General features: G+C 51.1%; 2 protein-coding genes across 7 annotated transcripts in view; one reads left to right on the forward strand and one right to left on the reverse strand.

Moving 5' to 3' along the window:
* ACLY (ATP citrate lyase) overlaps positions 1-1,801 on the reverse strand; it is a 53,955-nt gene extending 52,154 nt beyond the window's left edge. Inside the window, exon 1 of one of the 4 annotated variants that reach the window (XM_031657611.1) lies at positions 1,621-1,801. Coding sequence is in view for 2 of the 4 variants with exons in the window: in XM_031657609.1 (XP_031513469.1) it covers positions 1,621-1,755 (135 nt within the window). In the remaining 2 variants the exon portion in view is untranslated. The remainder of the gene's footprint in view (positions 1-1,620) is intronic. The other 3 variants (XM_031657609.1, XM_031657610.1, XM_031657612.1) reach the window with 3 other exon arrangements.
* Positions 1,802-12,153: 10,352 nt separating this feature from the next.
* Positions 12,154-13,217, forward strand: part of TTC25 (tetratricopeptide repeat domain 25) — a 39,203-nt gene continuing 38,139 nt past the window's right edge. For 2 of the 3 annotated variants that reach the window (XM_031657614.1, XM_021929174.2), the window contains exon 1: positions 12,156-12,385. Coding sequence is in view for 2 of the 3 variants with exons in the window: in XM_021929174.2 (XP_021784866.2) it covers positions 12,272-12,385 (114 nt within the window). In the remaining variant the exon portion in view is untranslated. Of the gene's footprint in view, positions 12,386-13,217 lie in introns of all 3 variants that reach the window. The other variant, XM_031657613.1, reaches the window with a different exon arrangement.

The following is a 13,217-nucleotide window of genomic DNA, read 5'->3' on the forward strand; positions in this document are numbered from 1 at the left end:
TGCTGTCAAACTAGTGACAGATGATTGGGCTGAGCTTGGACTCCAGGAACTGTTACTTGGTAACAGCTAAATGTGTAAACCATTTGGGGGAAATCATGCCAAGGAACCTGAAAACACACACATACACACATTCTCTAAGGGTGGGGCCTTCTGAGCTGAATGGGGTCTTTTCTGCAGACGGGTGAGTGACCCAGGATTGAGTTCACTTTTAGCAGACACTGAGAGAAGCGGCCCACACAGGAGGCTGAATGAAAGAGGGCTGTTCCCCAGGACACACCCCTGGGACACAGCCAGTGGAAGGGAATCACTGGGGATGCTACTTAGGGTGCCTCTGGGAAAGACAAAAACACTCATTTGAAGGTTAGTATCTGCAGGATTGGGATTTATTGATTGATTGATTGACTGATTGAGAATACAGGCAATCCCTGGAGGAAATTCTAAAGAGGCAGAATTCTGTGATTGCCTCCTACTGCGGCAGACATAGTGTCAGAATGGGGATGGAGCCATCAGCTGCCCAGTGTCTGAGGGCTCTTCCCACTACCACCCCGCAAGCTGTTTAGGAAGGTTTCTAAAAGGTGAAAATCGCCCCTTTGGGCAACTGGGACCTACCAGCTGTCCCTCACCCCACATTTTAGTTCAGTCGAGCCAGCTGAAAACACAGAGCAAAGTTAAAGGTGGAGAGGAGTAGGTTAGCTGACCAAACTGTGCTGTGTACTTTTCCTTATCATCTCTTCCAAAATCCTCTTCCCAGGAAGACCTCCAGGGACCCCGTAACGGCAGAACTCCTTGGCACTGCACGGTATCTGCCAAGGTTGGAGAGGGCGGCAGGCGCCGGGACTGGCCCGTTGCCCGGCTCGACAGGAGGGCGGCGGCAGCAACCTCCAGCCCCCTGAGGTCCTTTCCCCGGCCAGGCTTGGCCTCAGCTCAGGGGTGGGGTGGTACCCCGGCCATCTGTCGCTTAGGGGCTGGACTCCACGGCACCTCCAGTGCGAGGAGGGTCCTTTCTGCGAGATTTCAGTCCTAGCGGCGAGACGAGACGAGGCCTCGGGCACCCTGGCCCCGCGTGGCCTTCTCCGGAGGTGCTCCCAGCTCGTTCCCTCCACTTGGGCGTGGAGCTCAATTCTGACCCCACAGAACCAAGGGAAGGGCCTGAGCCTGGCCAGTGAGGGATCGGAGTGGGACCAGTCGCTACCGCTTTCTCTACTTCCCGTCCAGGCATCCGATGGGGGAACCCGGATGGGGCCAAAAGGCGGCCCGATGAGCCCGAGGAGCCTCAATAGCTGTGCCAGGGACGGGCGAGGCGCGCCAGGAGGGGGCCCATGCAATGTGGGAGAGGGAGGAGAAGCACGGACGGCGGCAAGCCCCGTGCAAACTCCCAAGAACTGGAATATGTGTGTACCGCGCGGGGGGAGGGGAGGGGCGTCGACACGCGGCCACCGGCCGGGACCCCGGGCGAAGGCTAACCTAAAGCTAAGACCCTCAGAACTTCCAAGCAGGTGTAGGGAGGGCGCGTGGGCACCAAGCCCGCGTCGGAGAAGGCGGTTCCGGGTTGGGGAAGGGAGGCAGGAAGCTCCTAGGGCGAGCGGGCTCCAGCCAGCGAAAACAGCCTCCCATGCTCACCTCTGCGAAAGTCCCTACGCGGCACTTCCTCCACAGGCCCGACGAACCCCGCAAAATCCGGAGCGCTCCAGCAGCCGGTAGCTTCCCGGGATCCGGCTTTTGTCCCGGCCCAGCCGGGCTTCTCCCCGCCCCCATCAGCTCACGGCGAGAGCGGCCCCGCGATTGGCCACACGCGTTCCCTAGCCTGAGCGCCAGGGCTCCTCCCAATTCGCTGCCGGCGTGGCCCCACCCCACGAGGGCGGGCCCCGAGGCCTGCTGGGACTTGTAGTCCTGCTGGCCCGTCCACCGCCTCTTGGGAGCCGGCGGGGCCGGGGCGGGGCCGAGGGCGTGGCCCCGGATGGGGAGATGGGTCGGACTAGGCTAAGAGGAGAACGCGCGGGGCTGGGGGGCTGTGGCCTGACCGCTTGGGGGGCTGGAAGGATTGCCACTCGGGAAGTTGGGGGAGGGGAGGATGGGATGTTAGTCCAGCTGGCTGTAACGCAGCTTTGGGACCTGGAGTCCCCTTGCTCCCTCCCTTGGGAGAAACGGACGTCTGCATTTGCGCCGCACCGAACCCGACTGCTTAGATAGTCTCTTTAAGCAGCCGTGGCTGGCAGGCCGCTTTCCATTAGCACGTGGCGCCTCTCCCCTCCCTGGGCCGATGGGGCAAGGCTGACCTGAGGCTAATAGAGCATACTTCCCAGTGTGGGATAGGGCAGGGGCCGCGGTAAGCAAGTGGTGCAGGCAGAGCGCCGTCCGTCCCACTCACCTACTCGCCTCAGCACGGATTAGGGCGGAGCTAGGAATTCAATGAGAGATTCCAGCGCAGGGCTGGAGCCATCTCTGACAGTCTCTTGCTCCCACTAACCCCAGGCTTAGACACTGTAATGAATGAACTGCTGTCTCCCCCTTCTCTATTACCTGAGACAGATCGATTTTCCAAACCAAAAACTGGGACATCCAGTCTGACAGGTGCTGGTGAACTTGTGGGGCAGAATACGTGAAATCAGTCCTGGAAATCAGGACATGTATTTACCACTCTGACATGCAGGAGCCTCCCTTCCTACTTGCACCCCAACCCTGTAGGTCGGAGCTGCTCCCTAAGCCTAACAGCTGCCTAGCTCCAGGAAGGAGGCCAGAAGCATCCACTGACGCGCTCAGGTGAAGAGGTCAGTCCAGAATGTAGGAAAGCAGCAGGCCTGTGTCCCTGCCAAGCACTTTGGGTCATACTCACACTGCAACAGTGTTGCGACACTTCCAGACAAAATCTTCTCCAAGACCCCCTCTCCCAATCCTGTTGCTGCCAGGAGTAAGGTAACTGAACTTGCTACCCATGCCTGAACCAAGTGTTATCTGATGATGTCCTTTCTGGTCCCTTCCCTCCCATTCATCTTTTTGAAATAGCAGTTCCTTATTACCTCTCTTCTCTTGTTCTAAAATGGGGGTGGCCAGGCATGGTGGCTCACGCCTGTAATCCCAGCACTTTGGAAGGCCAAGGCAGGCAGATTGCTAGAACCCAGAAGTTCAAGTACAGCCTGGATAACATGGTAAGACCGCCTCTGCCCCCCACCAAATCTCTGCAAAAAATAAAAAGACGGGGTGTGGTGGCTCACGCCTGTAAATCCCAGCTACTTTCAAGGTTGAGGCACGAGGGTGGGCAGATCACCTGGGAGTTCGAGGTTGCAGTGAGTTCGAGATTGCGCCACTGCACTGGCCAACATGGGCGACAGAGGGAGACTCTGTCTCTACTAAGAAATACAAAAAATTAGATACACTCCAGGCATGGCATGGTGGCACATGCCTGTAATCCCAGTTACTCGGGAGGCTGGCTGGGAGCAGTGGTTCACGCCTGTAATCCCAACACTTGGGGAGGTTGAGGCGGGCGGATCACAAAATCAGGAGATTGAGACCATCCTGGCTAACACAGTGAAACCCAGTCTCTACTAAAAATACAAAAAAATAGCTGGGCATAGTGACACATGCTTGTAGTCCCAGCTACTCAGGAGGCTGAAGCAGGAGAATCATTTGAACCCGGGAGGCGGAGGTTGCAGTGAGCTAAGATCGTACCACTGTACTCCAGCCTGGGTGATAGAGTGAGACAAGGAAAAAAAAAAAAAGGATGTAGTCAGCCATGACTGCCCCACTGAACACCAGCCTGGGTGACAGAGTGAGACCCTGTCTCAGAAAAAAAAAAGAAAGACAGATACACTCCTGGGGAAATGGTCATCCAGGCGGGACATAAAATATCATAAACTCTTTGAAGGTTAATTTGGTAATATCAATAAACATTTTAAATTCACTTGCCCTTTGGTCCAGTAATTCCATATCTAATAATTTACCCTTCAGATATACTTGCATATGTGCATGATAAAGATAGGGATCTTTGTCTATTTTCTTCATTGCTGTATTTCTAGCAGTTTAAATAGGGACTGGTACATAGCAAGTACTCAGTAAATGTTTGCTCAGTGATTGTCCTCCATTTAGGTGTTGCTAGACCTAAGTTTGGCTATTCCTGGGCAGGAACAACAAAAAATAACTCTCCAGGGAGTGAGGGAGGAGAGGTGCTGGCCTGAGGGCCCATGAGCCAGCCACTGAGGTTTTCCAGTTCACTCAGTGGTCTCATACCAGGTCTCTGCCCCCAACCCCCAGCCTCCTCAAGGAACTCTCTCGTTACCCCACCATGCATCCACAGAGGTTCATCTGCCCCGAATTAATCAATCTAGAACCCATCTTCTCATCATTCTATTTTCTAACTTAAAAGCTCTAAACCAGGCTGGGTGCAGTGACTCACACCTGTAATCCCAATACTTTGGGAGGCCAAGGCAGGTGGACTGCCTGAGCTCAGGAGTTCAAAACCAGTCTGGCTAACATGGCAAAACCCCCATCTCTACAAAAAATACAAAAATAAAATAAAAGCTCTAAACTCTCTTGATTTTCCCATTTGAATCACATCTCCCTCCTCTTCTAGACTGGACTAGAGGACAGGTCCATATCAGAATACAGAGGATTACAGGCACCATCTCCACACCCAGGTTTTGGGCATTCTACCTGGGTTCCAGAAGCCTAAAACTGGTTAAGGACTTCCTCCTAGATTTGGACCAATTTTAGTTAATATTTATTGAGCACCTACTATGTGAAAGGCATACTACTCACAGCAACCACTTGAGCTAACTAAGTGTTTTCATCATTTTGCCTATGATCAACTAACCTAATGATCTTCAGACTCCAAGTCCTTGGGCCTGTACCCTACAACCTGCTGCAGGTGAGTAAGAGGGAAAGATCCTATCCAGTGGGTCTCCTTCATCTGACTGTAAGCAACCCAAGGCCTAGGAGAATGCCTTGTTCATTCTGGCATCCCCAGTGCCTAGCATGGGACTGGGCACATATTAAGCATTCACTGTAAACATGACTTTAAAAAGGCTCATATAATATGTGAATGAAAGAAAGCAATTGTAGGGGAAGAGTAGGGAGAGGAGGGAGGAGATGCAGCCTGGAGAAGGGTCTATCTAAGTGTTCAGTTCTGCCATTTTTTTTTTTTTTTTTTTTTTTTTTGAGACGCAGTCTCATCCTGTAGCCCAGGCTGGAGTGCAATGGCGCAATCTCGGCTCACTGCAACCTCCACCTCCCGGGTTCAAACGATTCTCCTGCCTCAGCCTCCTAAGTAGCTGGAATTACAGGCGCCCGCCACCATGCCCAGCTAATTTTTGTATTTTTAGTAGAGACAAGGTTTCACCATGTTGGCCAGGCTGGTCTCATACTCCTGACCTCATGATCCACCCGCCTTGGCCTCCCAAAGTGCTGGGATTACAGGCATGAGCCACCACGCCCGGCCCAGTTCTACTACTTTTTTTCAAATGCATTTTCTGTTTATATAGAGTATCCAATTCTAAACCCACCTCTCTCCTTGCAACAGCCCAAGACAGGAGCTTCCAGCAAAGCCCCATCATCATCCACCCTGTGAAGAGCCAAGGATTCTAACTTCCGCGCCACTCACTTTCGCCCAGTACTGACCAACCTTCCATCAGAGCAAAGGGCCTGTGTGTCCTGGGGAAGGCTCTCCAGGGAGATGCAGCCAGGGCCCCTCTCTCTAACCTGACAGAGGCTGCCTGACACCAGGCAAGCTGGAGGGATGGCCAGTTCCACTCCTGGGCAGCAGCTATCTCTCTGGGGATGCAGCATCTGTGCTCAGGGAATAAAGTTTCTCCATGCAGCCCAACCAGGTCCAGGCTGGCACCTTCCCAGAGTCACCCCCACTCCATTCTGACTCTCTCTCAAAAACTGCCACTGCCTCCTCCCCACCAGGTGTGTTCCTATACAATTCCCTCCTCTTTCAGGAAGAACCTGTGCAGCCCCTCACACACACACAAATCACTTACCCTTGACTTTTACATATGACACGTTTAACCTTATCTCTGAATGAGCTTATTAATATTATTATTATTATTTTGAGACAGAATTCCGCTCTTTTGCCCGGACTGGAGTGAAGTGGTGCGATCTCAGCTCACTGCAACCTCTGTCCTCCGGGTTCAAGCAATTCTCCTGCCTCAGCCTCCAGAGTAGCTGGGATTACAGGTGCCCGCACACGGGGTGGTGAAGGTTCAGTGAGCCAAGATCCTGCAACTGCACTCCACCCTGGCCGACAGAGCGAAACTCTGTCTCAAAATAAATAAATAAGTAAAAATAAAAAAATAAAAGGAGTCTTCTGGCTGGGCATGATGGTTCATGCCTGTAATCCCAGCATTTTGGGAAGCCAAGGCAGGACGATCGCCTGAGCTGAGGAGTTCAAGACCAGCCTGGGCAACATTATGAAACACCTTCTCTACCAAAACAAACAAACAAACAAACAAAAACAAAAACAAAAAACAAAATTAGCAGGGTGTGATGGCATGCACCTGTAGTTCCAGCTACTGGGGAGGTTGAGGTGGGAGGATTGTTTGAGCCCAGGAGGGCAGAGGTTGCAGTGAGCTGAGATTGTGCCACTGCACTCCAGCCTTTATTCAGACATTCTGTCTAAATAAATAAATAAATAAATAAATAATCTTCTGACTGTTGTGTTGAGAAGGAAGTGGGGGAGGGTAGGCCAAGGAGACCCACTTAGAGGGATGATGAAGTAATCCAGGAGAGAGATGATGAGGGCTCATAGTGAAGGCAGTAGTTACCTGGAGAGGGAGCTGTGAGTGGGGAGGGGCCTCTCACAGGACCCTCTGCTAGCAATATGTTTCTTGATTTACCTGTGTGCTGACTACATGGGTGTACTTTTCTTTTCAGAGAGAGAGTCTTGCTCTGTCGCCCAGGCTGGAGTGCAGTGGCGTGATTACAGCTCACTGCAACCTCTGCCTCTCGGGTTCAAGTGATTCTCCTGCCTCGGCCTCTGGTATAGCTGGGATTACAGGTGTGTGCCACCACACCAGGCTAATTTTTGTATTTTTGGTAGAGATGGGGCTTCACCATGTTGGTCAGCCTGGTCTTGAACTCCCGACTTGAGGTGATCTGCCTGCCTCGGCCTCCCAAAGTGCTGGGATTACAGGAGTGAGCCACCACACCCGGCCAGACATGTATGTTTTATGTATGTTTATTTACTTATGTTCTATTTCACAATAAAAGAATAAATAAAGCAATAACTTGAGGAACCAGCTATAAATGGCTGGGACAGGCTGGAATCCAATTCTAGCACTCTTTACCCTGCTAATCCAACCCAAGGCATAGACCCCAATCTGGCTCACTTATATCCTTGTGCTGTAGCCTGGAGCAAACCTTGTCATTTCTCTCAGCCTCAGTGTTTCATCTGTGAAACCAGGAAACTACTGACTGGCTCTTTACCTCACTAGGGTGTTGTGAAGCTCACAGTGCTTCATAAACTGCGGAAAAGCACACATTATGATTGGTATTTTATTGTTTTTTGTCGTTTTGTTTTTTTTGAGACGAAATCTCGCTCTTGTCCCCCAGGCCAAAGTGCAGTGGCACGATCTCAGCTCACTGCAACCTCTGCCTCCCGGGTTCAAGCGATTCTCGTGCCTCAGCCTCCCGAGTAGCTGGGATTACAGGCGCCCGCCACCACGCCCGCTAATTTTTATATTTTTAGTAGAGACGGGGTTTCACCATGTTGGCTAGGCTGGTCTTGAACTCCTGACCTCAGGTGATCCACCCGCCTCGGCCTCCCAAAGTGCTGGGATTACAGGTGTGAGCCACCGTGCCCAGCCTTACTGTGTTTTCAAAACAGCTTTCCTGATATATAATTAAAGTACAATAAATTGCACATAAAGTGTACAATTTGATGAGGTTTTTTGGTTTTTATTTGAGACGGAGTTTCGCTATTGTTGCCCAGGCTAGAGTGCAATGGTGCCATCTTGGCTCACCACAGCCTCTGCCTTCTGGGTTCAAGTGATTCTCCTGCCTCAGCCTCCGGAGTAGCTGGGATTACAGGCATGTGCCACCACGCCCGGCTAATTTTGTACTTTTAGTAGAGACAGGGTTCCTTCATGTTGGTCAGGCTGGTCTTGAACTCCCAACCTCAGGTGATCCACCCGCCTCAGCCTCCCAAAGTGCTAGGATTACTGGCTTAAGTCACCACGTCCGGCCACTTTGATGAGTTTTAATATATGTATATACCTGTGAAACAATTACCACAATCAAGATAATGAACATATTCCTCACCTCCATGAGTTTCCCTGTACTCCTTTGTAATCTACCCCTCACTTCCCTACTGCCATGTTCCCAGGCAGTTAGTTTGCATTTTCTAGAATTGTATTTTATTTGAGATGGGATCCCACTATGTCGCTTAGGCTAGAGTGCAGTGACCTGATCATAGCTCACCGTGTTAGGCAGGATGGTTTTGATTTGCCCACCTTGGCCTCCCAAAGTGCTGGGATTACAGGTGTGTGCTACGGCACCCGGCCACATTTAAATATTTCTAGTTAGGCCAGGCGCGGTGGCTCACGCATGTAATCCTAGCAGTTTGGGAGGCCGAGGCGGGTGGATCACGAGGTCAGGAGATCAAGACCATCCTGGCTAACACGGTGAAATCCCGTCTCTACTAAAAATACAAAAAATTAGCCGGGAGTGGTGGCAGGCGCCTATAGTCCCAGCTGCTGGGGAGGCTGAGGCAGGAGAATGGCGTGAACCCGGGAGGCGGAGCTTGCAGTGAGCCAAGATCGTGCCACTGCACTCCAGCCTGGGCGACAGAGTGAGACTCTGTCTCAAAAAATATATATATATATAAATATATAGATATAGATATAGATATATATTTCTAGTTAATTTTTGTATATGGTATGAAGTAAGGGTCAAGGTTTAGACTAGGTGCGGTGGCTCACGCCTGTAATGACAGTACTTTGGGAGGTTAAGGTGGAATACCTGAGGTCAGGAGTTTGAGATTAGCCTGGCTAATACAGTGAAACTCTGTCTCTATCAAAAATACAAAAATTAGCCGGGCATGGTGGCGCACACCTGTAGTCCCTGCTGCTCGGGAGGCTGAGGCAGAAGAATCGCTTGAACCCAGGAGGTGGAGGTGGCAGAAAGCTGAGATCACGCCACTGCACTCTGCACTCCAGCCTGGGTGACACAGTGAGATGCCATCTCAAAAAAAAAAAAAAAAAAAAAAGAAGCTGCTGGAATTCTGATTGGGACTGCGTTGAATCTATAGATCTCTTCCTTGCAGGAGATTTTTTTTCTGATTAATCCTGATTGCTCCAGCAGCAGTCCTCAACTCATCAATGAGCCCACCTTAACCTAGAACAGGACCGGTTTCACTGCAGGTCATGTTGCTGCTCCTTAAACACCCTGTGAATGTACACACCTCCAGCCTTTGCATATCTTATTTCCTTTTATTTATTTATTTATTTTTTGAGACAGGGTCTTGCTTTGCTACACAGGCTACAATGCAGTGGCCCAAACATGGCTCACTGCAGCCTTGACCTCCCAGGCTAAAGTGATCCTCCTGCCTCAGCTTCCTTAGTAGCTGGAACTACAGGCACACACCATCACACCCAGCTCACTTTTGTATTTGTGGTGGAGACAGGGCTTCGCCATGTTGCCCAGGCTGGTCTTGAACTCCTGAGCTCAAGCAATCCTCCCACCTCAGCCTCCAAAGTACTGGGAGTACAAGCATGAGCCACCACGCCTAGCCCTCATTCTCCACTTACGTCCACTGGGCACCACCCTACTCACCCTCAGCTCAAATGTTACCCCTCTATGAAGCTGTCTCTAACTCATCCCAGACCCTGGCTGAATCATTCATTTGCCTGGGTTTCACACCACTTTGTCCTCATCTCCCTCACAGGCACACAGAACCTTTTTTTTTTTTTTTGAGACAGAGTCTCGCCCTGTCACCCAGGCCGGAGTGCAGTGGGGCGATCTCGGCTCACCGCAAACTCCGCCTCCCGGGTTCACGCCATTCTCCTGCCTCAGCCTCCTAAGTACCTGGGACTACAGGCGCCCGCCACTGAACCCCGATAATTTTTTGTATTTTTTAGTAGAGACGGGGTTTCACCGTGTTAGCCAGGATGGTCTCGATCTCCTGACCTCGTGATCCGTCTGCCTCGGCCTCCCAAAGTGCTGGGATTACAGGTGTGAGCCACTGCGCCCGGCTAGAACTTTTAATTACTAACTAATATCACTTTAAGTGGCCATTACTTGTTTATACCTCTTTCTCCCCTATTACATAGAACTCTTTCAAACAGGGATCATATTATTTTTTATCTTTTTTTTTTTTTTTTTTTTTGAGACGGAGTCTCACTGTGTCTCCCAGGCTGGAGTGCAGTGGCGCGATCTCGGCTCACTGCAAGCTCCGCCCCCCGGGTTCACGCCATTCTCCCGCCTCAGCCTCCCAAGTAGCTGGGACTACAGGCGCCCGCTACCGCGCCCGGCTAGTTTTTTGTATTTTTAGTAGAGACGGGGTTTCACCATGTTAGCCAGGATAGTCTCGATCTCCTGACCTTGTGATCCACCCGCCTCGGCCTCCCAAAGTGCTGGGATTACAGGCTTGAGCCACCGCGCCCGGCCTATTTTTTATCTTTTGAATGAAACCTTTTAAGATAATCATAGATTCATATGCAGTTCATAAGAAATAAATACAAAAGAGATCCCATGTACCCTTTTCTCAGTTTCTCTCAATGGTAACATCTTTAAAAACTTTAGTACAATAACAGAACCAGAAAATTGACACTGATACAATCCACTGCTCTTACTCAAATATCCCCAATTTTACATGTATGCTGTGTGTGTGTGTGTCTGCATTTGTAGTTAAGGACATCTTTTTTTTTTTTTTTTTTTTTTTTTTTTTTTTGAGGCCGGTCTCGCTCTGTCTCCCAGGCTGGAGTGCAGTGGCGGGATCTTAGCTCACTGCAAGCTCCGCTACTCCGGGTCCGCATGAGTCCTCTGCAGCCTCCCGAGTAGCTGGGACTACAGGCGTCGCCACCTCACCCGGCCCTAGTTTTTGTATTTTGAAGTAGAAGCGGGGTTTCACTGTGTTAGCCAGGATGGTCTCGATCTCCTGACCTCATGATCCACCCGTCTCGGCTCTGAAGTGCTGGGATTACAGGCTTGACACGCGCCCGGTAAGGACATCTTTTACTATTGGCACTTTAAAACGGCTCACGCCTGTAATCCCAGCACTTTGGGAGGCCGAGGCGGGCGGATCACAAGGTCAGGAGATCGAGACCACGGTGAAACCCCGTCTCTACCAAAAATACAAAAAATTAGCCGGGCGCGGTGGCGGGCGCCTGTAGTCCCAGCTACTCAGGAGGCTGAGGCAGGAGAATGGCGTGAACCTGGGAGGCGGAGCTTGCAGTGAGCCGCGATCGCGCCACTGCACTCCAGCCTGGGCGACAGAGCGAGACTCCGTCTCAAAAAAAAAAAAAAAAAAAAAAAAGAACGACATTAGGACGTTTTGGAAGTAACGTAGTAAAGGCAGTTAAGCAAGCGACTTAAGAGTATCGTTGGAGCCCAGAAGAAGCCCTAGTACACTTTTGGAGGAGTGATGATGGTGAGGGGGAATGGGGAAGGACGTCAGAATATGCCTTGGTCAAGGCCCGCTACTAGCAGCTGCTCAAATAACTGCATTAAATTACGTTGAACCCAACGTTATTTTCCATGGTTTCTTATGCAAATCCTCGCATCCCTAAGTGTTCCATTATTTTCATATTTATTTGGCAGGTGGAACATTCGAGGCTGGGAGCCCTTACATGCCCCGCGAGAGGTCACGCAGTTAGGAAGTGACAGGAGTGAAGTTGGCCCAAGTCCGCTGACTCCAAGCCCAGTGCTCTCTCCCCCTAATGACGGTACGCGGGGCACATATCTTTACCACGTATGCCTTATCCCTATTCGGAACTTTGCCTCCAACCCTCTTCCTGTTTTCTTGGCTGTCTTACAAGGCAGCCTTTTCACGCAGCAACTCCAGAGAGAACCGACGGAGCGTGCAACAGCAAACACTAAGGAGCTCAGCCGCCGGCCACGCACTCATCACTCCCTGGCCCGGTGCGCGGCAGAATTGGCGCACGCGCACGCCGGCAGGTTGCACCCAGAATCCGGGCCCTTGCCTGACAGGGACGGAACCGGAAATCGCTGTACGTCTCACGGTTGCTAAGAGACGGAGCTTCCACAAACCAGAACCAGATAGAGGTTCTCCAGCTTTTCTTCCATTGTCTCTGCTTTAGCGTCTCTAAATCCGGTCACCATGTCGGACCCCGAAGGCGAGACCTTGCAAAGCACCTTTCCCTCTTACATGGCGGAAGGCGAGCGGCTCTACCTGTGCGGGGAATTCTCTAAAGCCGCTCAGAGCTTCAGCAACGTGAGTTGAGCTCTCAACCTATCCATCACCCCGTCACCCGTCACTTTTTTTTTTTTTTTTTTGAGACGGAGTTTCACTCTTGTTGCCCAGGCTGGAGTGCAATGGCACGGTGTCGGCTCGCCGCAACCTCCACCTTCAGGGTTCAAGCGATTCTCCTGCCTCAACCTCTCAAGTAGCTGGGACTACAGGCGCCGCCCACCATGCCCGGCTAATTATTTTGTATTTTTCGTAGAGACGGGGTTTTCACTATTTTGGCCAGGCTGGTCTCGAACTCCTGATCTCGTGATCCACCCACCTCGGCCTCCCAAAGTGCTGGGATTACAGGCATGAGCCACTGAGCCCGCCCCAGTCACCTTTTGATTGCAGATAACACTGAGGTCTTGATGATGCCTGGAGGACCCTATTGTTTGTATTATTCACTGATTGTTGATGGACACACTGCTGTCACAGATAAGCCCTGTGCTTGGCCATTTTCTACGAATTCCCACTTGCGATCTCCATTCTCTACATTAACAGTGGACCTCTTCCTCTTTTTTACTTAAATGTTTCATGATTAACCGGCCTCCTCCCAAAGAGCGGCCTTCACTGCCCATCATTTGCTGGCAGATTGGATGGGAGGTTGTGTGCAGAAGCTGCAATGTCTCCAGCACACCGTTACTTATAAAAGGTGGACAGTAAGCAACATATTATTATTATTACTACTATTAATTTTGAGACAAAGTCTTGCTCTGTCGCCCAGGCTGGAGTGCAGTAGCGAGATCTCAGCTCATTGCAACCTTCGCCTCCCTAGGTTCAAGCGATTTTACTGCCTCACCCTAGGGAGTAGTTGGGA

Source organism: Papio anubis, chromosome 17 (assembly GCF_008728515.1).
Source record: "Papio anubis isolate 15944 chromosome 17, Panubis1.0, whole genome shotgun sequence".
In the NCBI taxonomy this organism is placed as follows: Eukaryota; Metazoa; Chordata; class Mammalia; order Primates; family Cercopithecidae; genus Papio; species Papio anubis.